The sequence below is a fragment of the Macaca thibetana genome, chromosome 7 (genome assembly GCF_024542745.1).
Source record: "Macaca thibetana thibetana isolate TM-01 chromosome 7, ASM2454274v1, whole genome shotgun sequence".
Taxonomy (NCBI): Eukaryota; Metazoa; Chordata; class Mammalia; order Primates; family Cercopithecidae; genus Macaca; species Macaca thibetana.
The window spans coordinates 124,477,556-124,501,070 of NC_065584.1; the positions used below are offsets into that span (position 1 = coordinate 124,477,556).

The 23,515-nt window shown below is 53.0% G+C and overlaps 2 protein-coding genes across 3 annotated transcripts in view; both read right to left on the reverse strand.

Annotated features, from left to right (window-relative positions):
- SRP14 (signal recognition particle 14) overlaps nucleotides 1-23,515 on the reverse strand; it is a 227,747-nt gene that overhangs the window by 49,836 nt on the left and 154,396 nt on the right. The gene's annotated exons all lie outside the window — the stretch shown is intronic.
- On the reverse strand, nucleotides 1,552-23,091 carry BMF (Bcl2 modifying factor). Its single transcript, XM_050799566.1, is given in 6 exon segments — nucleotides 1,552-5,539; nucleotides 18,352-18,512; nucleotides 19,979-20,275; nucleotides 22,454-22,540; nucleotides 22,543-22,581; nucleotides 22,968-23,091. Coding segments are annotated over 6 exon segments (810 nt in total). The 3' UTR covers nucleotides 1,552-5,437.

A 23,515-nucleotide genomic window follows, 5' to 3' on the forward strand; every position in this document is an offset into this window, starting at 1 on the left:
GAAGACCGGCTGCAAGAGACACTTCCAAGTAAGAATGGCCAGAGCTTATTGACTAACTGCCCACAAATAATAGTATCATTAATATTAATAGCTAACATGAATTGAAAACTTAATATGTACCAAGCACTCTTCTAAACACCTTACACATATTTGCACATTTAATTCTCACAATACCTATGGGGAGGTACTACTATCTCATTTTATAGATGAGGAAACAGGCACAGAAAGATTATGTGGCCTCCCAATGCCACATAACTGGTGAGCAGCACAGTCTGGGTTCACATTTGGGCAGCTGTGCCTTTAATGTCTCTGTTTCCTCTGGAGGGATCAGAGAGAGAAAGGAGGGAACAAGGGGAACAAAAGCGCGCTCTGGAATTTCTAGCCTGGGCAACCGAGTGCAGCCTTACCCAAGGTAGGCCTCGATGACATGAAAGGCATCACTATCACCAGTCACCTACTAATCCTCCGTGAACCTCATAGGAACTGCTTAATGGACTCCACTACAACCCAGCAAGTGAAATGTAGAATAACATCCGGACATGGCACCAGGCCCCACTTATACCACGCTCCAGTAAAAATAAACCTCCTCGTCCAAATATAGAGTGGTGGGAAGTGTCATACTTTACAGAAGAAGAGGCAGTTATTTGGCATTAAAAATAGATACGTTTTGGCTTACTTGAAGATCTGGGCATGAGCAGTGCAGTTCCCAAATGGAAACAGATGGATGGGGTGAGCCCCCCCTCAAGACTGACTCAGCTATTTAAAGAATCCAAATAGAAAATTATATCCCCTTTCTGGGCCTCAGTTTACTCACCCGTAAGACAGATAGATTGGACAAAAGATCCAATGTCACACAAGCTCCAGCCCTCTATGAGGGTCGTAACTGGAGGCCAAGGCTAGATCTGAGAGCTGACAACTTCCTAAATCAAGGAGAAACAGATGCAGGGCGGGTTGGCCCCTCAGTTCACAACTTACTGCTGATAGGATCAGGCGTAGTTTTTCCCAAGGATTTTCAGAACTCACAGAGTTTTAAATCACGGCTTTGAATCAGACACATTGTTAATCCACAAAGAAATGCAAGCCAGGAAGTCCCCCGATGACTAGCTTGCCTCCTGAGGGGTTACCCTGATGGAACGGAGGGGTGAGGGAGTGCGTGCGGGAGGCACTGCTGCGGTCCTTTCCATCACTGAGTCCCAGCGGCAGGCAGGCCCTTCTGACACATTCCCTTTGATCGGGCAAGGCAGGCACAGTTGTATTTCACACGTGGAAGAACTGGAGGCTCAGAGAGGTGATGTAACTTGCCCAAGATCATTCAGCTGGAGGAGGAGGCAACTGGGTCCAAAGCCTGCATCTTTCCCCCTCGTAGGGCCTCTGCTGTGCTGCCTACCGTGTGGTGGGAATCCCTCTTCTCAACTCCAGGAGGGCAAAGGAAGTCATGACGAAGGCTGAGAGCCTCCGGGTCACTCAGGCTGGCAGCTGAGAAAGCTAGAAGCCTCTAATTTCCTAACTGATCTTCTTGCATTTTTATACCTTGAAAAATAAAAGACCAGATTTGCTTTAAATGATTTTATTAAAAATTGTACCAATTGATGGGGGGAAGATATACACACATACACACATATGCATGTGAAGAACATAAACACATAAAGCCAAAGGCTCTGTACAGTTTTTTTAAAAATGGGGCCCCTTTCTTCTTCCTCTCTCCCAGAGGCAGAGTGCCCAGACCCCAGGGCAGCTACCCTGGGGATGAACAAAATGCTACATTCTCACTGGGTCTCCCCGACAGCCCCCGTGGATCTAGGGATAGGGTAGAAGGCTAGCAATGCTCCCAGAGCAGGGAGGGGTACTGGCCACCTGCACAGAGAGAGGGGCAGTGCAGGCCTGGGAGCCAGCACAGGGCTCTGAGCACCTTCAGCTGGGAGGTTGGCTGGGCAGCTATGAGCTCAGCTTTCTCCATTATTCCCTCAAGACTCAAAGTCCCCACCTGCCCTCAGGCTGCCTAAGGGTGACAGGACTGCTAGGGTGTCTGGCCAGGATGGCCTGCTTCCAAGTCCTCACCTTCACACAGAGAGCTGTCTCCAGGCCAGGCCAGCACTGATTTGCAGAAGGCCTGTAGAGCCATGGTGACCAGTCTTCCTGCTTCTTCCACTTCCCTTCTCCCTACCCCACCTCCCCATCAAGTCCCTCACAAAGAAGCACTCACTGCAGTAGCGTGCTCCCTGCTGTCCAGGACAGTCACAGCAGATCCACAGCACTCTTCCCGGGAGGCCCTGGCAGAACTGTCCCGAACAACCCCCAGGCAGGAGCCACCTGCGATGGGGCTGGGCTGCCAGGGGCAGAGACGGGGCAGCTGGGCCCCTCTGGCCCTTGAAACAAGCCTGCCACATAGCTTTGAACACAGACCTGCTCCCCGGGGGCTGAGGGAGGTCACTGGGAGGTGATCCTTTTCCACCTCGGACTGAGCAAGAGGAGGCTGCCAGGGAGCAGCGCTCCAGTGGCCCAGACTTTGAAACAGGCCAGGCAGAGGCCAGGCTGAGTCCTCCACCCTCACTGCAGGAGTCCGACGTCTGGCCTGGGGAGTTCCCTCACCAGATCTGTCCACCAACTTCTAGAAACCCCTGCTTTGGCGCCGTGAATTGGTAGGACTGTTTTGACCCCGAATATCAGGCTTCCCTGCCTCCCAGGCATTTCTTCCACGAGGAGGGAGCTTTCCAGGCCCTCTCCCAACCCCCACCCTCAGCAAGCCACAAAGCCTCCACCGTGTTCAGCTGGTTACAGGTCAGGATCCAGGTCAGACTCTCCCTCCCTCTAAATCTGATTCTCCACCCCTCGCTAGAGACAGCCAGGCTCCTGGGGGTGGAGGATGGAGTCTGAGGGGGTGGAGGTGGGGGGGAGGGGCAGGTCTCCTGAGGCTAGACTTGAGGAATGTTTAGGCCAACTCAACAGGCAGAGGAGGAAGGGGCCAGTCTAGATCACTAAGCCAATTAAAAACAACCAGCCAGAAAGAACTTTTCTCCTTCCTGCCAGCTACTCCGCCAGCTACCTCCTGGGTTTTTTGTGCTTTTTTTGGTGGGGAAGAAGGGAGAGGGAAAAGTGAGGGGTGTAAATTTTGCCCTGGCTTTGCATAATATGGAGACAGTGCAGTCAGACCACCTTCCACCTGCCCCAGGCTCGATGTTGAGGTGGGTTTGTCAAAGTCGGGGCTCAGTTCTCAGGCCACGGGGCACCCAGCCTGGGCCCAGCAAGGTCTCTGAAGCTGATGGCCTTGCCTTAGCACCAAGATCGAAATCGTTTTCTCTCTCACTGAGCTCAGGTGGAGAGTCTGCCAAGAGGGGTGAACAGTGGCTGCTGTAAATAACCCCGGTTTTTTGGTGTGTGCCACTGAAGCATACGGCAGCAGCATCCTGCCTGTCACCACCTTGATCCAGGCAGGGGAGAACAACGTATGTCCCATACACATCATAAAATGGTACGGAGACCCACAGGGAAGGCCGAATTCCACAACGGCCAGTGTGTCCCCGAGCCAGTCCTCACGCTGGTCCCCGGCTCCTTCTCTGCAGAGCAGGAACCCGTCTTCTTAGCAGACAAATCATGGTACACACCCTGAGAATAGAATTCTGACCAAGAAGAGGTAATATCTCCAGAATATCTGAGCAGAACAAAACAAAGGCTTACACGCACAGTTTGAGGCCCTTCTCCTCCAGGGTGCTGTGAGCCCATATGGCACCTTTGTGCAAATCAGGAAAGGCACCCCTTCTTCTTGGGAGAAGTAGCCCCACACCAGGGCACACAGCTTAGTGAGCAGAACACAAGCTGAATTCCAGCCTCCATTAGCTCTCTCTGCAGGTGCCCTTGTGCAGTGAACAACCTGCACAACTGTACATCCAGAAGATCAACGTCTCCTTCAATAGTACTGAAGACCTCGTCTCTTCAGAACTGGAAGAGCTTGAGCTTGTTCAGATTTGAGAGTCTGCTCTGGACTCTTCCTATTTCCTTGGGTAGCCCTGAGGTCTTCTTTGTCCAGGGAAGCCGTCTTTTCTTTGGGCCTTACTTCACTGTTAGCACCAATGTTGTCTTTTCTCACAGATGCAAAAGTTATAATTTAGTTTCCAGCGTCTGGTTAACAGATTCCCCGCGCCTGCTATTGGAGCTGCCACACCGGCTGCTTTAGATCCTCTCCATAAGTGCCGCAGCAGGGAGAGAAGGGAAGACATGTAGAGGCAGCTGTGATCCTGCTGCTTCCAGAGAAGGCCCTTCCAGCCTAGCTGGAAGCTGGAGGAAGACAGGAAGTGTGTACCCAGCTTTGACGGTTCCCCACTCTAATCATTATCTGTGACTCTAAAAGTCACTTCTCAGCTGGCAAAGCCACTGTCCTGGCTTCTTCTGTATCCCACTAGGTGTGAAAAATGATTGGGGATGAGGGGGAAGAGGTATGTTGTTTCCAAGGAAACCAAAGGGTCTGGGGTCCGCTAGGGCTGATTCTTACGGTGGAGCAGCCACCACATTTTCCAGCCCCACTGCAAACCTGCCCCCTGATGTCCCTCGGTGCTGATGCTGGGGGTGGAATGCGGTCTGTCGGTGGGGTCTTTTGAAAGAAGAGCCAACGAAGGCACAGGCTGCCGGCAGCAGCACGCTGACTGGCTATTCAGCTCATCCGTGGCTGACACCCAGCTGGTCCCAGGCCGCCAGTGGTGGCAGTGGCTCTGTACCTCAGGACCAATCCTGGGGCCTCCAAGGGGGACCAAGTCAGTTTTGAGGCCTAGCCAGAAGTCTGGTTCATTTTGCGACATGTGTGAGGGGTCCTTAGAGAAACCCAGCCCTCCCTGAGGTCTGACAGGAGCTGGCCAGGAATCCTTGAGCCCTTGGAGCAGGTACTGGCTGGGGCAAGTGAGAACCAGACAGATGTGCAGCTGGCCGGCCAGCCTAGTGAAGCTGCTATCCTCAAGTGGAAAGCCCCTGGCCGAGGCCCTGCTGGGTTAAAGCAATGTGCCCATCAGGATCATGGTCCCCATCCACAGTGGAAGGCTCAAAAGTGTGGTGGAACTGGGAGTCTAATCCACTCGATTTCTTAACTGAGTTTCTCTGGAAAAACCACAGTCCACTTCCCAGAGAACATCACTAACGGATCATCTTCGACAACCGGTAGATTCCTCGGTCGAAGAATCTACTTGTCAGAGGCCTTGGGAATTCTCACCATCACAGACACATCAGCCTCCCCTTCAACAGGGTTTGACAACAGCCCCATTCCAGGTCAGGGGCCTGACAGAGAAAGAAGGTCCCACTTCAGTATGTTGTATGTACACACAGGGAGAAATGTAAAAAAATTAAAACGCAAAATAACAACAAAAAAACAACTTCACAAGACACAGTGTCAGTCCTGCCCGATGTCCTTCCTGACGGTGTTCCTGGTGCCCCATGTGAAGAGGGCAGCCCAGCCTCACCTAGGGCCCGCCCCGTTCCTGTTCTCTTCTCCATTCAAAGCAAGGTTGTGCAGGAAGAGGAGGATCTGCCACCACACGCGATTTCGGTTCTGCTGGTGCTGAAGGGAGAAAAAAAAAGACCAACATAACTCCCAGACACAACCTTAGACGACTCCCTCTCATTTCCAATAAAAGTTCAGATCTCCAAGTCTCACGGCTGGCACTTTAATCCTATCAGTACAGCTCACAGCAGGGAGGGGGGGAGGCGAAAGAGACACTGCCATGTGGAGGAGATAGTAGAGTTCTCCAAAAACAATTGCAGTTTTAACATTAAAAAGAAAAGACTAGGCTCTATATGCACTATGCACAAGAGGATTAAGCCTTTTCCCCTGCTTGCAGGATTTTCCAGAGTTTAGCCAAGTGCTGCTTTTAATCAGATTGGCTCCCGAGCCCCTCAAACCTCAGCTGCATGAACAACGAACTGGCTTCAGAAAGAGAAGAAGTGCCCCCCTCTCTCCCCCGACTCCAAAGTAACATAGAGAACAAGGGGGAAGGGGGGGCCTCCATCTGCAAGTGATTTGACACTGTGAAGGTCAAAGGGTTAATCTTCAATTTAAACCACACTGCTGAGGCAGCAAAAATCTGATTTCATCCAGTGCAAACACGCACACACACAGACTCACACACACACACACACACACACACACACACACTCTCTTGTGCGCCCGCCCGCTCTCCCTCTCCAGCATCTCCAGCTCGGTGCTGCCCTTTTTATAGATGCTCTTGACAGTAAGCCATAAATAATCCCTCTTGGAGCACTCTCCTACTGACTGGAGCCAATTAAACGTTAAGCAAGAACATACTTGAAAACAAAACAAAAACAAAGAATATATACTATGCTCTGGAGGTTATCCCAGGTCCTACTGTCAGGCTGGGAAGCTAGGGGCAAAGTTCGGGGGTCAGTGGCTCACCAGATTGGGGCTGGTGCCCTGCCCACGCAGGTACCATTTCCCAGGAGAGGCCCGGGCGGGGCGGGGGGGGGGGGGGGAGAAACTGAGGGGTGCTGGAAGAGGCGGTCTTTGTTCTCTCTTTGTCTGCCAGGGCAGGAGGACTGGGCGGGGGCCTCTCCACAGGGTTCTCAGTGGACAGGGGAATAAAAACCTAGTGTGCAGAAAGGAGCCAGCACGGGCTGGACTTGGATTACTTCAGTGGCCCCGTCAGCAAGCAAGTTTACATGAGGTGTCCGGGGGAGCTGGAGCCCTCTCTTAAACTGTCTTCAACCACAGCACCAGCCCCCACCAGGCAACTACTCCGGTCAGATGGGTTGAGGAGAGAAGAAGCCAGTGGCACAGCTGGAAAGGGGACCCAGGTTGCCTGGACTCCCAGAGCTTCCAGGTTCCGTCCAGCCCCGGCCTCCCTGACCTCTCCCAGGGCCACCATGCAGGTTGCCGGCTTCCCCTCCATGCTGCCCTAGGCCACAAAAAGAGAGGCATCCAGGCAGCTGGTCTCGGGCCTGACAACCCAGGTGAACACAGAGTGCCCCGGTCCATGGCAACGGCATTCCTCCTTCCCCCGTGGAAGAGCCTAGAAAACAAGCCAGCAAAATGGAGGCACAGCTCCTGCTTGGAGGGGAAGGGAAATCGGGCGTGCCACAGAAGAGGCCTGGCAGACAGCGGGTGGGGAGATGGATGGCTTCCTCGTGTTTTGTAAACAAAGATGAGTAAAAAGAGGAAACACACCCGGCTTAACAAAATCTGGTTAGAGTAAAACAGCGTGAAAATGGACTCAGCTGCAAACCCGAAGCCTCGGGCCTGCGGCAGCTGGGCCAAAGACCCCCTCTCCTCCCCTCCCCAGCTGCTGCCCGAGACAGGTGCAGAGGTCATGTGGCCGAACAAGAGGAGAATCCAGGGGCAGACGCAGCCCTGGAGAGGCCAGTCTGCTGGAATTCCAGAGCTCCTCAGGTGCTTGTCTGAGAAGACTGGTGGCAAGAACAATCATCACCATCATAGCAACGTGGGGTAGGGCGGCAGCGGGGGGTGGGGAGGAGCCAGGCTCTGTTCTGTGTGTTCTGCATCCTTGCTTCTCAAAGGGTGGTCCATGGACTAGCAGCCTCGGCATCATCAGAGAGCGGCCTGGAAACGCAGACCCCGCATCGGAAGATTCCCCAGGTGATTTTGAGGCACATTATCATGCCCATTACGTAGCTACCACACAGCTAGTTTAAGTGGCAGGGACTGGACTGAACCTAGGCCATCTGGCCCTAGAGCAATGTCCCTTCCCGTTATCACTGTGCTCAGAGTGCCACTACCTTTCTTTATACAAAGCAGACCCTCTAGCCTCCCCTTCACTAAATCATCTCAAAACAGCTCAATGGCCAAGGAAAGCAGGTGAGAATTCTATGATTTGGGGCTGGGGCGATTCCCATCTCTGTATGTTTCAGTTTCTCCCAAATTCCACTAATGGAGGCCATCTACTGCCCGGGCAACTTGAGATCTCTGAAGATGAGGCACAGACTCCATCATCTGGGAGTGCTGGGGGACTGAGAAGCAGCTGTGGGCCAGAGAGTGCTTTCAGACAGGAAGACTGAGGTCCTGCAGGGGACCCAGGCAGGCCTAGGCACAGGAAGCAGGGTACATGGCCGGCCCTTGGGAAGCATCTAGTTTCCATGCCTCTGTGTGTGACAGTCCTTAGGGCTCATGAATTGGCAAGGAAGGCTCTATGGTGTATGGATCCCCAGGGACAAAGAATCAGAGGACCTGGCTTTAGGGGTGGATCTCCCATCAACCTGCTCATGAGTTCCCTCTTGGCTTATAAGGAAAATGCAGGTATTGTACTAGATCAACGGTTTATAAACCCAACTGTGTCACTAAGCCAGCTGAGGTGCTGTTGTAAGTACAGTCTCCAGGCCTCTCCCAGACCCACCGGGTCAGAATTTCATGGAAGGGTCCCAGGAATCTGTGTACTGAACAAGCTCCCTGGGTGACATTTTAGAGATCAGAAATCATTTATTGTGTATTTTTTTTTTTTTTTTTTTTTTTGAGACGGAGTCTCACGCTGTTGCCCAGGCTGGAGTGCAGTGGCGCGATCTCGGCTCACTGCAAGCTCCGCCTCCTGGGTTCACGCCATTCTCCTGCCTCAGCCTCCTGAGTAGCTGGGACTACAGGCGCCCGCCACCGCGCCCAGCTAATTTTTTGTATTTTTAGTAGAGACGGGGTTTCACTGTGGTCTCGATCTCCTGACCTTGTGATCCGCCTGCCTCGGCCTCCCAAAGTGCTGGGATTACAGGCTTGAGCCACCGCGCCCGGCCTATTTATTGTGTATTTTAATCATACAAGCAATACATGTTAATTGTAGAAATATTGGAAAATACAAGACATTACAGAGGAGGAAATAAAGTCACTCATGATCCAACAGCCTAGAAGAAAACACTTCACGTGTTGGTGTTCTCTCCAGTGCCTTTCGATCTCTTCCCACCAAAGTAATGTCTTATCCATTGGCCAAGCCAAAGGTCAATCCTGCCCAGGTGGTTCTGTGGCAGCCAGGCCACAGCCTTTTGGAAACCACAGAGGTGCTCTCCAACCCTAAGGAGTTTGTCATCCACAACTACCTTCAGGATTATAACTCAGAGCTCCAACAACTGAATTCTGTCAGCCGGGTGTAGGGCCTGGGAACCACCCATGGGCCCAGGAGCCCTCTCTCGACTATAAGCAGATACCACACAGGCTCCCTTTGGCCTTCTCCTGCCTCAGGGCAGCCCTCACAAGACCCTTTTCCACGAGGAAACCAAGAGAATCAAAGAATGCCCTGATTACAAAATACAACAATAAATAAAATCTTTCCTAAAAGTTTAACAAAAGGGCCTGACTAGAAAGGAAAGCAAAAGGGCTTGAAGGGAGGCCAGTGGGAGAGACGGTGAGGAGGAAGGAAGTCGGCCTTCACCGAACAGGACTAAGAACACAAAGACACCAAAACACCAGAGAAGGTGGGTCCTTCCACAGGAGGATATGGAGGAGAAGGGGACAAGGAAGGGGAACCAGGAATGAGTGCACTTGGCCTCTGCCCCTCAGGCACCTGGCACAGCACCCGGTGCACAATCTGAGATCAACGAGGGCAGACCCGCAGAACCAGGCCTGCTCTCCTAGACTCAGCTAGGGCACCCCTCACAGAATGGGGGTTCCCAGAATACACAGTCGGGGTGACCCAAGGGTGGGGGCTGGGATACAGGGGAGCAGAAGCTCACCCTAGAGCCCTCAGACTCACATGATTTAGAAGCCAGGGCCAAGGCATGGAGGGAATGAACAGAGGTCAACGCCCCCAGGGCAGGCGTCCTAACATGGTAGATCACAGTGTTCTCTTCAGTGAAGAGAGCGCAGCCAGGCGTCAGAGCCCCGTGCGCCTTCTTTGGCCCAGTCTCATTTTCTTGCCGGGGTCAGGGGATGAAGGCAGTCAGCTGACAAATGTTTCCATCCCTACTGTGTGCAACACCCTATGCCTGAATGCACAGCTGCTCATCCTGTATAATGGGGAACATGGAAGGCATACAGTAGGCACTCAACAAGGGCACGCTGGACCGACTACAGAGGAGTCAGCCCTGAAAGATAACCCACTTGTCTGAGGCCAGCAACAACTGATGTCTGGCCAGGTCTAAAGATGTACTTTCTGTCATAGTATCAGCCTCTCACCTGGGGAGAGGCCCAACTAGTAAAAGGCCTCCTTTTTTTTTTTTTTTTTTTTTTTTTTTTCCCTCTAAAGAGCTGGCTGTGGTGTCTGACAAGGTTGGACTACATAAATCAAACTCTGTTTCATCCCACACAGCCTCTGCCCTAAGCACAAAGCATGTTCCCTACGCTCCCTGGATAAGAATCTCCCTCTGCCTCTCCCCCTTTCAGATCCAATTCACACCCTCTGGGGGCTTTGTGTGTCACCAGTGTTCCAGATGCTCCAGCTAGAGCTAAGTCACCCCAAAGCATCAGAGGAAGAAGCAAAGCAAAGCCGTGTGCAGCTCTAAAAGAACCTAACTCACAAAATGCAAATTTACCAAACAGAGAGCAACTTATAATATCTGAGATATAGAACAGAGCACTTTCCTTTCTTCTCATGTGATCCTCACAATAGGAAGAGCAGGTATTATCAACCCATTCTAGAGCCACGGAAACAATGGCTCAGAAAAGTCATCCCAAGTTAGTTGGGAGGGGTGTTATTTGAGGCTCTGACTTCTGACTCCAAAGCTATGTTCTTTCACTAAAATTTTGCAGTGTGTTTATTCGCATTATGAAAATTGTATTACCTTTTCAAAGCAAATCACCACTGATCTGCTCCCCTAGTATATTTAAAGACATTGTTTCCAGATCATTAACTATTTAGTAAGGATGCTGTAGACCAGAAAAAAATAAACCTTTCAGAGGCAGAGCTAACTGAAGATCAAACAGAAATAAAGCTAAAACTGGTCTGAAATTACAACTTCAGACCATGATCTGAAAGCACACTCCATCTCTTCAAAATGCAGAATTGTCTATACTCAAGGGGAAGGTACACAGTCTACGATGCGAAGTTTTCCTCCCTCTTCCCTTTTCCCTGTCATTCTCTAAACCTACTCAGGCCAGGGCTGAAGGAAAGATCCTTGCAGTTGAGAACAGGAACATTGAGATAAGAGAGACTTTTGGAAAAATTCCACTTGAAAGAAGCTAGGAAGATGTTTTCTGTTGAAATCAGCACATTTTAATCAAGCACCCAACTGAGCCACCAAGCACCTAATTGAGCTACCAAGCACCTAACTGAGCTACCAAGCACCCAACTGAGCTACCAAGCACCTAACTGAGCTACCAAGCACCCAACTGAGCTACCAAGCACCGAGCTGAGCTACCAAGCACCCAGCTGAGCTACCAAGCACCCAGCTGAGCCACCAAGCACCTAACTGAGCCACCAAGCACCTAACTGAGCTACCAAGCACCAACTGAGCTACCAAGCACCTAACTGAGCTACCAAGCACCAACTGAGCTACCAAGCACCCAACTGAGCTACCAAGCACCTAACTGAACTACCAAGCACCCAACTGAGCTACCAAGCACCCAACTGAGCTACCAAGCACCCAACTGAGCTACCAAGCACCCAACTGAGCTAAGAGTTATGTGGATACAAAGATGACTAAAATATAAACTTGGTTCTCAATTGTTTTACAATATAATGGGGAGAAGAACAAGAACACAGAGCTAAGTATCACATGAGGCAGAGCGGGTTGAGGCAGCAAATGCGTGCTCCCTTGTACCGTTGTTTTCTGGAATGTGATTGCTGGGTAGCAGGTATAGGGTGGTTGGACCATGGTTCCAGAATCCATCAAATCTGTATGGCGCCTAGCTCAGCAAACTATAGTGTGACTTAAGCATGTTACCTCACTTCTCCGAGCCTCAGTTTCCTACAACACAGGGACAATGGCGTCTAAAAGTACAAGGTTGCTGTGGTGATGACATGAGAAAAATATACACGAAGCACCGGGCCTGGGGGCAGCAATGAGCAGGCTCCTTCTTCCCTGGGGAGCACGAGGAAAACCTGGGACCCACTGGCTTTGCAGAGCACTTCTCTCAACATGCTGTGCAACAGGGCCTGCCTGGGGAGCACCGTCTTCCTGGTGGACTCATGAAGCCCCTTGGAGATCCCTGACGTCTGCTTTGAGACTGGCCACCGCAGCCACAGGCCATGGGGCTCAGGATTCTAGGCTGCCAGGCTAAGCCAAGGATTCTGAAACCCAGAGGGCAACCCTTGGGACCAGTGGGCCCACTGCCTCAGACTGCTTCTGACCCAGAGGCCCGAGGAGCAAGCAATGTGGCAAAATGGAAAAGGAAAAAAAGGCTCCTTGCCAAGAGCTTCTTCAGCCCAGCCAGCAGTGTTAACAGGACGGTGAAGCCACCATGGCCGCGCCCATAGATGCTCTAAGGACAAGAGCAGTCTGAAGCCAGCCAGCTCTCAGTGGAAGATGGCAAGGCTTCCTCTAACACAACTGGCAGACACTGGCTCCAGCCACTGGGGGTTGAGGGGTACGGGTGGGGGACAGAGCTGTGCTGTACCACCCATGTCCCCAGACCCTTGTTTTGCACCTCCACAGCCTGGAGGGAGGAACTACCGAGACCCTTAGTTTCCCTCCAGCTGAGAACAGCTCCATCAAACTACTGGGCAACTTCTGCAGAGCTCAGGAGGGCATGACGGTGTGTGCCCTGGTTAAAGAAGGGAGAGGGAGGGGGTTGGGGGGCACAAGCCTGTTGTGTGTATGATGCTATGCAAAATAACCCCAGGTTCTGACTCTCAACTTGGGGTCTTTTCAGCTGACTGTTCATGTCCTGTCCAGGACCAGGTCAAGGCAAACCAGGCAAGGAGGAAGGCTGGAACCCTCTCCTTCACACACGGACTGATTGTGCTCTGGTCATGGAACAGGACCTCTTGGCTGCCAGATATGGATCAAAAGGCAGACCAGATATTTTTCTTTAACCTTCTTTCTTTGTGTCTCCCTTAGTCCCCTCCTCCCATCACCCACTTTCCAAAAAAAAAAAAAAAAAGCCAGTTTCCATCCCATGGCCTGCCTTGGTGGGGAGGGGATGAACTCTCCGGAACTACGAGCCCTTCTCCTGGAAGAGAGAGCAGTCAGGTGCAGAGTGTGTGGGGAACTCAGCCTCCAGTCTGCCACGCTGATGACTCAGAAGCTAAATATAGCGAGCGATATAAACAGAGCCAGCCACAGAGCAAACACAGGGCCCCCAGCCCTGGCGCTGGCTCTCACGCACTCTGGCTCTCCGCAGGCCCTCCCCCAGCCTCATTCTTCCCCTGACACCGTCCTAGGTGGGCCTCCCACTCCTGGGACAGAGGCTGGCTTCCTAGGGACCCTTCTCACTCTATAGCAAACCTCTGGTGCCCCTGCCCGGGGCTGTCCCATCTAGACCCTGAGCAACCTAGTTAGCCAGCTTGAGTTCCAGAAAACCACTAATAATGAGAGAATCCCAGTGTCAGGAAGCAGTCAGGGGCTCCCTGAACAAAGAATCCAGTCTGCTAGGCAGAGAAGCTGCTAGTTAATAAACCATGCAAACACCAACTTGGGTACAACTTCCAAAAGAGCTCTCCAAATTACAAAGTCAGGTACAAACAAAATCCTAAAGTCATCTTTTAACATATTTCTAAAAGTACTCAACTGTCCCTGACTTAACAAGTTATTTGTATCACAACTCCTAAAGGCCTTTCACATCAACTCTGCAAGGTAAGTATTAGAAATCAAGGCTTGGAGAGATTAAATGATTTGCCCACGGACACACAACTTATAAGTGGCAGAGCTGGGATTTGAACACAGATCTGCCTACAAGTCTAGGATCATTTTTGTGACATTACAGCTAAAGATGGTTTCAACCGAGTGGCTGAAAGTTTTCTCAGATTTCATTTGCCAAAAAGTCTAATTACTATTCAGGGAATTTCCAAACCCGGCTTTTCTGAATGGAGTCACTCCTGATCCAAGTGAAAAAGCCATTTCCAACATGAAGAATTCCAACCCTCCTGTAGCTTTACTCATTCGACTGTCTACAGTAACTACTGTTTTTGAGGATTCTTGGCTTCTTAATATTGCCCAGAAATACCCCCACAAATGTCATGATGGGCCACTGGGACAGAAGAGACTCTCCCAAGGGGAGGGGATACCACTTCCTGTCCCTCCTTAGGCTCATGCTGAAGGAGGCCATGGCACAAGGACAGGAAAGCTGGGGTTCAGACCTTCTGACCAGGGCAGCCCAGGGGCTCAGGGAGGAAGCACATCTGTACCACGCTCTTTCGCACAGAAGCTGGACACAGAAGCAACACAGCACCACCCTCAAGATAAGTCATTATCAGCAGACCATCGGGGGTCCCTGCCACAGTGTGTCAGCTTACAGAGGAGCAAACAGGGGAACCTTCACTCCTGCCCCGGCCAAAGGAAGGTGGGATGTGCGGTGAGGTTGGGAAAGGCTTTCACCTCCACTCACTCTGCCTCCAACTCTCTTGCTGCTTTGGAGACACAGAGCTGAGGCGGAGCACCCTGCTGACTCTGACCTTCTGCCTCCAGTGTTTTGCGTGTGGGTCTGGAAGAGCCACCCTGAACTGATAACTTGGGTAACCAGGCTAGTCTTCCACCTAGCAAGGCTCTCGGGAAATGTGCGGAAAGCGCAGATGGCTTGCGTGAAATGACACCGAGGGAAACTTGGAACCTGTTGCATCTGCAGCCAGGCTGATACACTCAATTGGCCATAATTCCATTTTATCGCATCACCACGCCCCCTCCCTCTGCTCCGTACCTCCAAGGGAGAAGATTATTCTGATGCAAAAAAAACCAAATAACTCAGGTCTGTAACCAGGGACTAAAAGGGGGAGTTCACACTCTCCACAGAGCTATGGACCAGTGGCCACTGTCTGGCCCCAGGACACTATCCCAGATGTAGGGAAAGGTGGTGGTCAGGCCTCCTCAAGCCCCATCTGCCTATTGGGTTGCCTCCCTTGGCTCTCTCAATCCAGCCCGCAATGATGGGGAACGACTGTCATTCCCTGAAGGGAAATCGATAAGGCCAAGGTCCACAAATGATCAGTCTGGACACTAATTCCTCTGGACCAGGCAGGTGGAGGGAAGTTCAGGGGAAGCAGCTCTACTCAGGGAGTCCCCTACCAGGTGGAGTGGGAAATGAATTGTGAACCAACAAGAACAAACATGGGGGGTGATCAGGATCATAAACACAAAGAAGGAAACAGGCATTAAAGAACATCTATTAGGTGTCCTGAACTCTCATAGGTATTTTCTCAATTATCACAGTAAAATTCTGTGGTATTAGCACTAATTCATAGAAGAGGAAATAGGCTCAGTGAAGTCAAGTGACTTCCCGAAAACTAGTAGGTGGCAAAGCTGGTATTCAAACTTGGACTTTGTGACTCTGAACCCAAAGCCTAGAAACTAAATCCTAAACAACCTCCTTCCCACTGCCTCAGTTTCTCTGCCCGCAAAAGTGAGAGAAGGGAATAGGGAAAGAAGATAAAGGATGAGAATGGAGGAGTAACAACAGTACTTTCTAGATATGAAATCTTAGATTGTAGTTTATATAAGAATCAAGTTTAGAAAATGACTCACTTCTTAAAACCAGCCACTGAAACGTTCTAGGAGTACCAGTGTTCCACCTGTCTGAAGCCCCCTCCCCCAGCCCTAGCCCTTCCTGCAGGATGAGTTCCTGGTGAAGGTCTATAAGCAGGGTCAGTGGGGAGGAGGGGGTTAAAAGCAAGAAGACTCTGGGGAGAACAGCTCAAGGAGAAGACAAAAAGCCTGGCTCTTTGTACTGGAAAATTTGGGAAAATCAGCTCTTTGAGCTAGAAAGGGCTCACTGGCCAGCCTCCTACCCTTGCAATGAATTGTAGCTTTACTCAAGTAAGTAAAGAAGTAGGTAGCAAGTAAGAAGTAAGTAAGATGAAGAAGTAGGTAGCTGGCAAGAAGGGTAGGGGTATAAGTAAGTAAGTAAGAAGAGTAGGTAAGTAAGTAAGAAGTAAGAAGTAGGGAGCTGGCAGGAAGGTAGGGGTATGGAAGTAAGAAGTAAGTAGTAAGTAAGAAGAAGTAGGTAGCTGGCAGGAGGGTAGGGCTATAGGAACTTGGGAGCCAGTGTGGAGTAAGAAGAAGTAGGTAGCTGGCAGGAGGGTAGGGGTATAGGGAACTTGGGAGCCAGTGTGGAGTGAAGTGTGAGGCAGAGGAGGCTCTCATGAAGCTCTCCTCCAGTTCTCCTTCTCCCCAGCTTGGATGGCTGTGGCTAAAAGCATGGCACCTTGTCTAAAACTAACCTGTGCCCTCAAAGAGGCAGCTCTGAACTGGGAGAAGTGATGCCGACCAGCAAAAAGCAAGGCAAGGCTGGGCACAGTGGCTCATGCCTGTAGTCCCAGCACTTCGAGAGGCCAAGACAGGTGGATCATCTGAGGTCAGGAGTTCGAGACCAGCCTGGCTGACATGGCGAAATCCCATCTTCACTAAAAGTACAAAAATTAGCTGTGCGTGGTGGTGGGCGCCTATCATCCCAGCTACTCGGGAGGCTGAGGCAGGAGAATCGCTTGAACCAGGGGGGTGGAGGTTGCAGTGAGCCGAGATCATGCCACTTTACTCCAGCCTGGGCGAAAGAGTCAAACTCTGCCTAAAAAAAAAAAAAAAAAAAAAAAAAAAAAAAAAGCAAGGCCAGACCTTCGGAGAAGGGCCTCCTCCTCCTCCTGTTCAGGACCAAGTTAGGAGGGTCCCCAGGACTGTATCCTAGTCCTGTGCCAGGGAGGGCTCCCAGCCTGTTCCCAAGCCTATAGAGGCTCACCAGTGGATGGGGGAATATTCTGGGGAATAACTGGTGAGAGAGATCAGATTTTTGCAAATGAAGCAAGCTGCCTTCCATGGAGCCCTCTAGATGAGTCTAGGAGAGCCACAGCCACTGTGTCCTCCCATCCTCTCCAGTACCAGAACTGGAAGCTGTGAGCTGGGCTCAGCCACAGGCCTGTACAACCAGGGTGGAGTGAATGGGCAGGAAGGAGGCCAAGAGACTGAAAATAAGAATCGGAGCGAGTCCACATATGGACTGAAGGGGAAACTCTAAGCCAAGTTTCCACCAAATAATCAAAGGAGAGAATAAGAACTGGAGCGTAAGTCTATTATCTAAGCATAGGGCCACCCTCCCTTCCTGATAACTAAGGGACTGGGAGGACTTACCAGGCCCAGGCCTAGCCCCAAACTGTCCTCAGAACTCCTTGGCAGAGGGCACTAACCATAGCTAACCTGCAATGGCCTGTTCTTAGGAAACCCAAGGTCAATTCCTCTTCCCCTGGCACTGGCAATGGTTTGACACTTAAGTCAACCTACTATTACCAATAGCTCTCCTCCGGCCACCTGCAGCTACCCGTCTCACCTCAGAGTCTGCCCAGTCACGGTCAAGCTATGTATTCCCTTGATTTCCTGACAGTCAGACACACATACGCACATACAGAGCCAGCTGGGCTGGGGACACAGTCCCAGAAGTACAGAATGTGTTCGCTTCCAGGTGGCACGCCTGTGCTTCAGCTGTGGCTGTACCAGCACGGATGCAGCCTCAGGCTCCTCTCCCAGCCTTGGCAGCCATCCAGAAAGCCAGCCTGAAGAGGAAGGGTTAAGTGCCTGGGGCCCAGCCCAGACAGCGGCTGCTGGAGCAGGGAGGGCAGCCTCCAGTCCATGGCACAGAGGGCTCCTCCAGCACGAGCCTGCCAGCCGCCGCCTTTGTTGATGGACTCTGCCACATGCTCGGCTGACACGCGATGCTCCGCCCTGGCGGGGCTGGTGCCAGGCTGCCGGCTGAGCGCCCGGCTGGCCGCCGGTCTGGGGAGCCTCTCCGAGGTACACTCTGGAGTCCCAGACCCTGGTTCCCAGACAGAGACAGTGAGGAGCGGCCTCCCCAGCTGGAAAGTGTCAGGTTTCAACTGGTTCCACCACTTTCCCCCACTCAGGCCCCATCCCTTGGCCTGGTTACCCGTTTCCCACTGTACCTTAGCCAGGCACCCCCCAACTGCCCGGTTTCACTGCAGCACCCTGAAAATCTTCCTGTTAGGTCTGTGAGGGGCAACCCCCGGGCCACAGCCATAAGAAGAGACAGGCTGTCAAGCAGGGCTGCAGAAAGCCATCCCATTCCCAGGGAGGGACTGCAGCCTCTCCCCAGAGGGCTCTTATGGAACATGAGTTGAGAGCGGGCAGTTTACCAATGTGGAGCTCAGAGATGAGGGCAAGACGCTCATCCAGTTGGGCCCATCCTGCCCATGGCAACCGCAAGAACCAAAACTCTGGGACCATATCTTTGAGGTCTGGCAGAGACAGAGTTGCTGACAAGAGGAGACAGGCAGGCCCTGGCCCCCAAGCCCCAGCAGACTCAACCCTCCTCCCCTACACCCCCGTGCCTACTTGCTGCACATGGAGCCGGTGGAACTGGTCTGCAATGCACTGAAGCTTTCGGGCAATCTGTACCTCTGCTCGATGTTGCCACTGCCCTTCGGGGGGCTGCTCCCCGATGGGCAAGACTGCCGGGAAACTGGCAGGGAGAGGAAGCCGGTAGCCAGCATTGCCTGCAAAGATAGAGGACCCACATCTCAGCATTCTCCACAACTGCTCCGGCCTCCCCACGCCTGCCTGACCTGGCCAAGACCGGAGGCTGAGGGTAAATCCTCATATGAGAAAGGATAGGAACCGGCCTGCCTCTATCAGGGCACTCTGCCAGGCTGGGACAGCCTGCTGCCCAAGTGCACAGAAGTTGCAGAACAGAAGTGGGAACAGAGAGAGTGGCCCCAGCCTCCCCTTCGCTTCTCCATTCACCGACAGTGCCATGACAAAGGGCAAGTGGTAATGTGTGCAGGCGAACATGACCCCTTCCGTCCTTATTTATCAAGCCACCCTTAACCACAGTTGGTTATTCACGTAGTAGCAGGTTGAAGCTCTTCTCTGGAAAAGCACTGGAGGTAGCTCTCCAGTTTCTGGGTTGAGCAAAGTAAGGGGCAGAGAAAAAAAAATCAAAAAGTGTCTCCACTTTTTTAGTGAAGTAGAGAAATGCTAGTCTCCCGAAGCTCCTGGGCAGCAGCACAAAAACGAGGCAGGGAAAACTCCTGAGACGCACGGAGCTGCCAAGTTCCTCTCTGGAGACAGCCCCAGGCAAGACCTCCAGACCAGCGCTCCACACTCACCGAGTGCACGCGTTAGAGCCACCGCTAGGGGCGCCAGTCCGCCGGCCTCCTCGCTCCTTTCCCTCTTCCCCGCCTGCCCGCCTCATCCAGCTTCTCAGACGCCCGCCAGAACCGCTTTGCCAGAACTGCCCTAAGGGGCAGTTCCCTCTGGGAGTGACTGCAGTGTCTCCTCAATCTGCTCGTCAGACACAGTAAGCCAGCCTCCTAGCCTTTACCCTCCCTCCATAAGCTGCAGTGCTAATAGAAGAAAACAGACCGTCTAACCTGCCCTTTTGCCAGAGGAGGGCATATTTCTCACAAAACAAACTATTTAAGCCCACAAATGAAGGGGTCTTGTCTTAGCCTTGGAAGCATCCCCTCTGCTGGCATTGGGCCCAGGCCGGCCCAACCTCTTTCTCCAGTTTCCCCTTCACACACAGAAAGTCCCAAGTGACAACTGGGGGCCACCTTCTGCCTTTGGGAACCCTCCCTCCCAGAACCAGCTGGGTTTTCCCCCTTCATTGTCAACAGCCGGTCACAGATCCCCCAGCCTTCTCCAGGGCAAGAGGAGCCACTTCATAGTAGGCAAGTCACTGCTAGGACACTAAAGACCTGGCCACTCAAGGGGCACAGGATGTAAAAGGAGATACCATGGACACAAGGATCCCTCCAGGAGGGGACAATTTGCCCTCTGGGGGGCCTGAGGCACAGGTGAGGAGGAATAACAAGCCGAGAGGCAGCAGGTGGAAGTCAAGGAATCAACAGCGCCGCCGATCACTTTGGGGAAGGAAACAGCAAAGGGCAGGTTTGGGGAGGGAAAGCCCCTCTTTTCCCCCAGTATCTGTGGGAGGAGTCTTGAGGCTGAGAGCACTCACCGTAAAAGAGTCGCTGGGGTTCCTCAGTTACCCCACAAGGCAGCATGACACCTTGGCTGGGGGAGGCTGGGCCGAGGGTCTGGGTGGCCTTGTCTTCCTGGCTGGTGGGTCGAAGGCCAGGGCCACAGCAGTGGGTGAGAGGGAAGAGCTGAAGTCGGCTGAGGGGGCAGTCAAGTAGGCTCTGGGCAAACAGATCGGCAGAGAGCGAGCTCCCGGGTTGGGCCCCCGGCTCCCCGTCCTCCGGCTGGAACACATCATCCTCCAGCTCCTCCACACACCGAGATGGCTCCATCTCTCCTGTGAGGGGGCAATGCAGTCATGTGGGCTGCTGCCCCACCAGGGCCACACCTGGAAGGACTCCCCTCCCCTTCTTTCTTCCGTGCTCCCCCTTCTTATTTGAGGTGGCCGGACCACATACTGATGACATACAACCCTGGTAATAAAGCACTGCCAAGGGTGACACTCACTCCCAAAGTGTGGGCTGCCTACATGTTCAGGGGCTCTCCACACCTCTTCCCTGGGCCCGCCTGGAACCACCCTTTTTCCTGATTACGTTTTCTGACCTAGGCCGGGCACAAAGTTTGACTCTGAGGGTTGTGAGCGATAGCAGGAGTAGAATCAGCAGCTATATGCATGCAGGGTACCTGGGAAAATACAAAGAAGACTAGCCTCTGGTAAGTTGCTGTCAAGGGTGCTGTGATGGGCTATACATACAGTGCTCACCACACACACGCACGCGTACACACACACACACACACAGTCATTGTCCCAAGGAAACTCTTATCTCAGTCTGAGCTGAGCTCCAGGCTCAGCAGCAAAAACAAAAGCCAGCAATCCTAGAGCAGCCAGGTTCCCTCCAAACCTCTAAGCCCCGCCCTGCTGCCCATCTACTCTAATCTCCACCCCTTGCTTGCACAACACAACAAACAGGCTCTGCAGTGTGGTAAGAGTGTGTCCTGGGAGAGGGGATAAAGACCCAAGCTAGTCATTGCAGCTGCCATCTCAGCTCTCTTTGAGCAGAGGTGAGCTGTCTGCCCACCAAAATTGGCCCGGAGGGTAGGTTCAGCCTCTCCCAACTAAGTCTCCTCACTAGTCTCCACGATTTCAAATCCTTGTTTCCACAGCCTCCCGCTCCTGCCAGCTCTGAACCTGAGACTGGTACAACTGGTCTTACAGAAGGAAGTGAAATTCAGCCCTCTCCCTATGACCTCACTCACTGCCTATACTACTCAGGTTATTGATATGAGTTTCTTGGTGATAAAGAAGTTCCTCTTGCTCCACCTGATGGCTCTTGGAAGTCTGAGCTTGGAGCTACTCAGCATCTTAAGCTTCCAACCCAGCTCCCTACACATGCCAGGAGCCCCTTAGGGCCTCTGCAGCAGCAGCCAGAAGCAGCCACCACCTGAACAGCTACGGATAAAGGGATGAATTTCATTCTTGTCAGACTCAACTGGAGATTCCTGGGGGTTCTGTCCCCCAGTCCCTTGCCGTTGAAGTATATGCCAAATGGTCTATGGATTGGGGAAGTAGCTAAAACAATCTCAGTTCAATTCAGAATCCTGCCTTTGCCAAACGCAAGCTCTCTGTGAGGTGCTTGCTTGGGCCCTCCCTTGTCCCATCCCATCCCTGTCCCTGAGCTGTCTATGGTCCTGTCTCTGTCCTCTTCCCTGGAGAGTGAAGAGATGCCTGTTAGGATGGCAAGCAGGCACATGGTGTTCTTTGGACAGTGTTTCCCAAGTGTGTGTGTGTGTGTGTGTGTGTGTGTGTGTGTGTGTGTATGGGGAGGGGGGTAGGGGGTGCACTCCAGCTTATTAACAACAGGAAACAAAATTTCCTGATGAAAGGACCAAGTGCTGTCCTGCCAGTCACCTGGCAGGGGCTCCCCTCCAGCTCTCCAGCCTCCTCTTCTCAGGCTGGCAATTCCGACCTAAGAAGGGGCCCTCAAAGCCAATCACAAGCAGGGGTCATTGTCTTGGTTTTTCCTTTGAAGCCTATCACCTTCCCCTCCCCCTCCCAGCAAAGCCCCAAAGTTCAACCCTTGCCTGGACTGGACAGTGGGGGAGGTGCAGCCAGAAGGTGTGGCTCTGCAAGCCCCGGGGACCCCTCTCAGGCTCCACAAACTGTAGGTGGCTTGCTTGTAGGTGGGCGCCTCTGGGCAAGGTCAAGGGTAAACTAAGAGAGGGTGAAGAAACCCTTTCCTCCCTTTTCTACTGAGCTTAAGAGGTGATGTCCAGAGTGGCGGCAGGAGGGCACTGAGAACAGGGCCAGGGAATGCTTTATTCCTAGCAAAGGAACTCAAGCCCCGCTGCAGCCATCCCAGCCCCTAAGGGCTGGAAGAGGGATGCTGAACTTAAGACTCCTCCTCCTCTTAGGAGAAGGCAGCAGCCAGACACCCAGAGCCTCGACAGTGACTAGGCGCGCGCGCGCGCGCACACACACACACACACACACACACACACACACACACACCCAGACCTGGGTGACTCCAGGAGAGAGTCTCAGCCTCCGAGTCGTGATGCCAGGGCTCCGCGCCAGGGTCCAGCGTGACGAGCACTCGGGGGCTTGACGCCCAGACTCGATTGGGAAGGAGGGAAAAAGCCCAGCTGTTAAGGAGAGAAGCTTTCAGACTCCGCAGGGAGGCAGGATGCCCCACAATTCCTGTTCTACCCCAAAGTCAGACCCAGAGGCTGGGCCGTTCTCGGGCGCCCAGGTCTGCTCAGCAGTGCACCTCAGGTTCCCCTGCCTACCTGGACCCAACTCCTTCGAGTCCCAAATGCTACCCCCAAGTTCCCTCTTGGAGCAGCGCACCCAGCTGTGGGTTCTGCACCCCGTTCTCTCACCCCAGGGCCCCAGTTCTTCGTGGTCACCCCAGACGCCCGCAGCCCAAACCCTTCCCGGGCCCCCATGCGCAGCGCGACTCCGCTCCCCACTTCCCCAGGGAGCTGCGATCCAACTCCGCCCGGACCCCGGCCGCCACCCGGGCGCTCACCGGGCTGCGGCAGGAGGCGGGAGGCGCAGGCAGGGGCGGCGGCGATAGCGGGCGCGGGCCGGGGCGGGAGGAGGCCACTCCGCACGGTGCGGTATTGTTTCCAAAATACGCCCGCTCGGGGCATCCCGCAAACAGCTGATGAGGCCCCGCCCCCCTGCGCGTCACGCCGAGGACTGGCCAATGGCGAGTGAAGCGCCAAGTCCCGGGCTGGGCAGCTGCCAGGGACGGTCACGAATGTACGAACCTTCCCTTGGAAACATTGCAAGGGACCGAGCAAAATTCCGACCGTCGCCAGAAGCGCAGTTGGAGCGCCGTCGCCAGCGCGGATTCTGTCCCTAATACAGGCTCTGGAAGCGCCAGAGAGTCCCTGAATCCTCTATTAGGTGTCGGAGAGGGGGCGCCAAAGTAACTTTTGTCTTCTTTTTCACGGGAATGGGCAGAATAATTGCTGCGCGTCCAGAAAGGGAGGGGGGAAGGAGGCGGGGAGTTTTTTGATGAGGCTGATGCGTCCAGTGGGTGCAGGGTGCAGGGTGCGGGTCCCTGTGGGA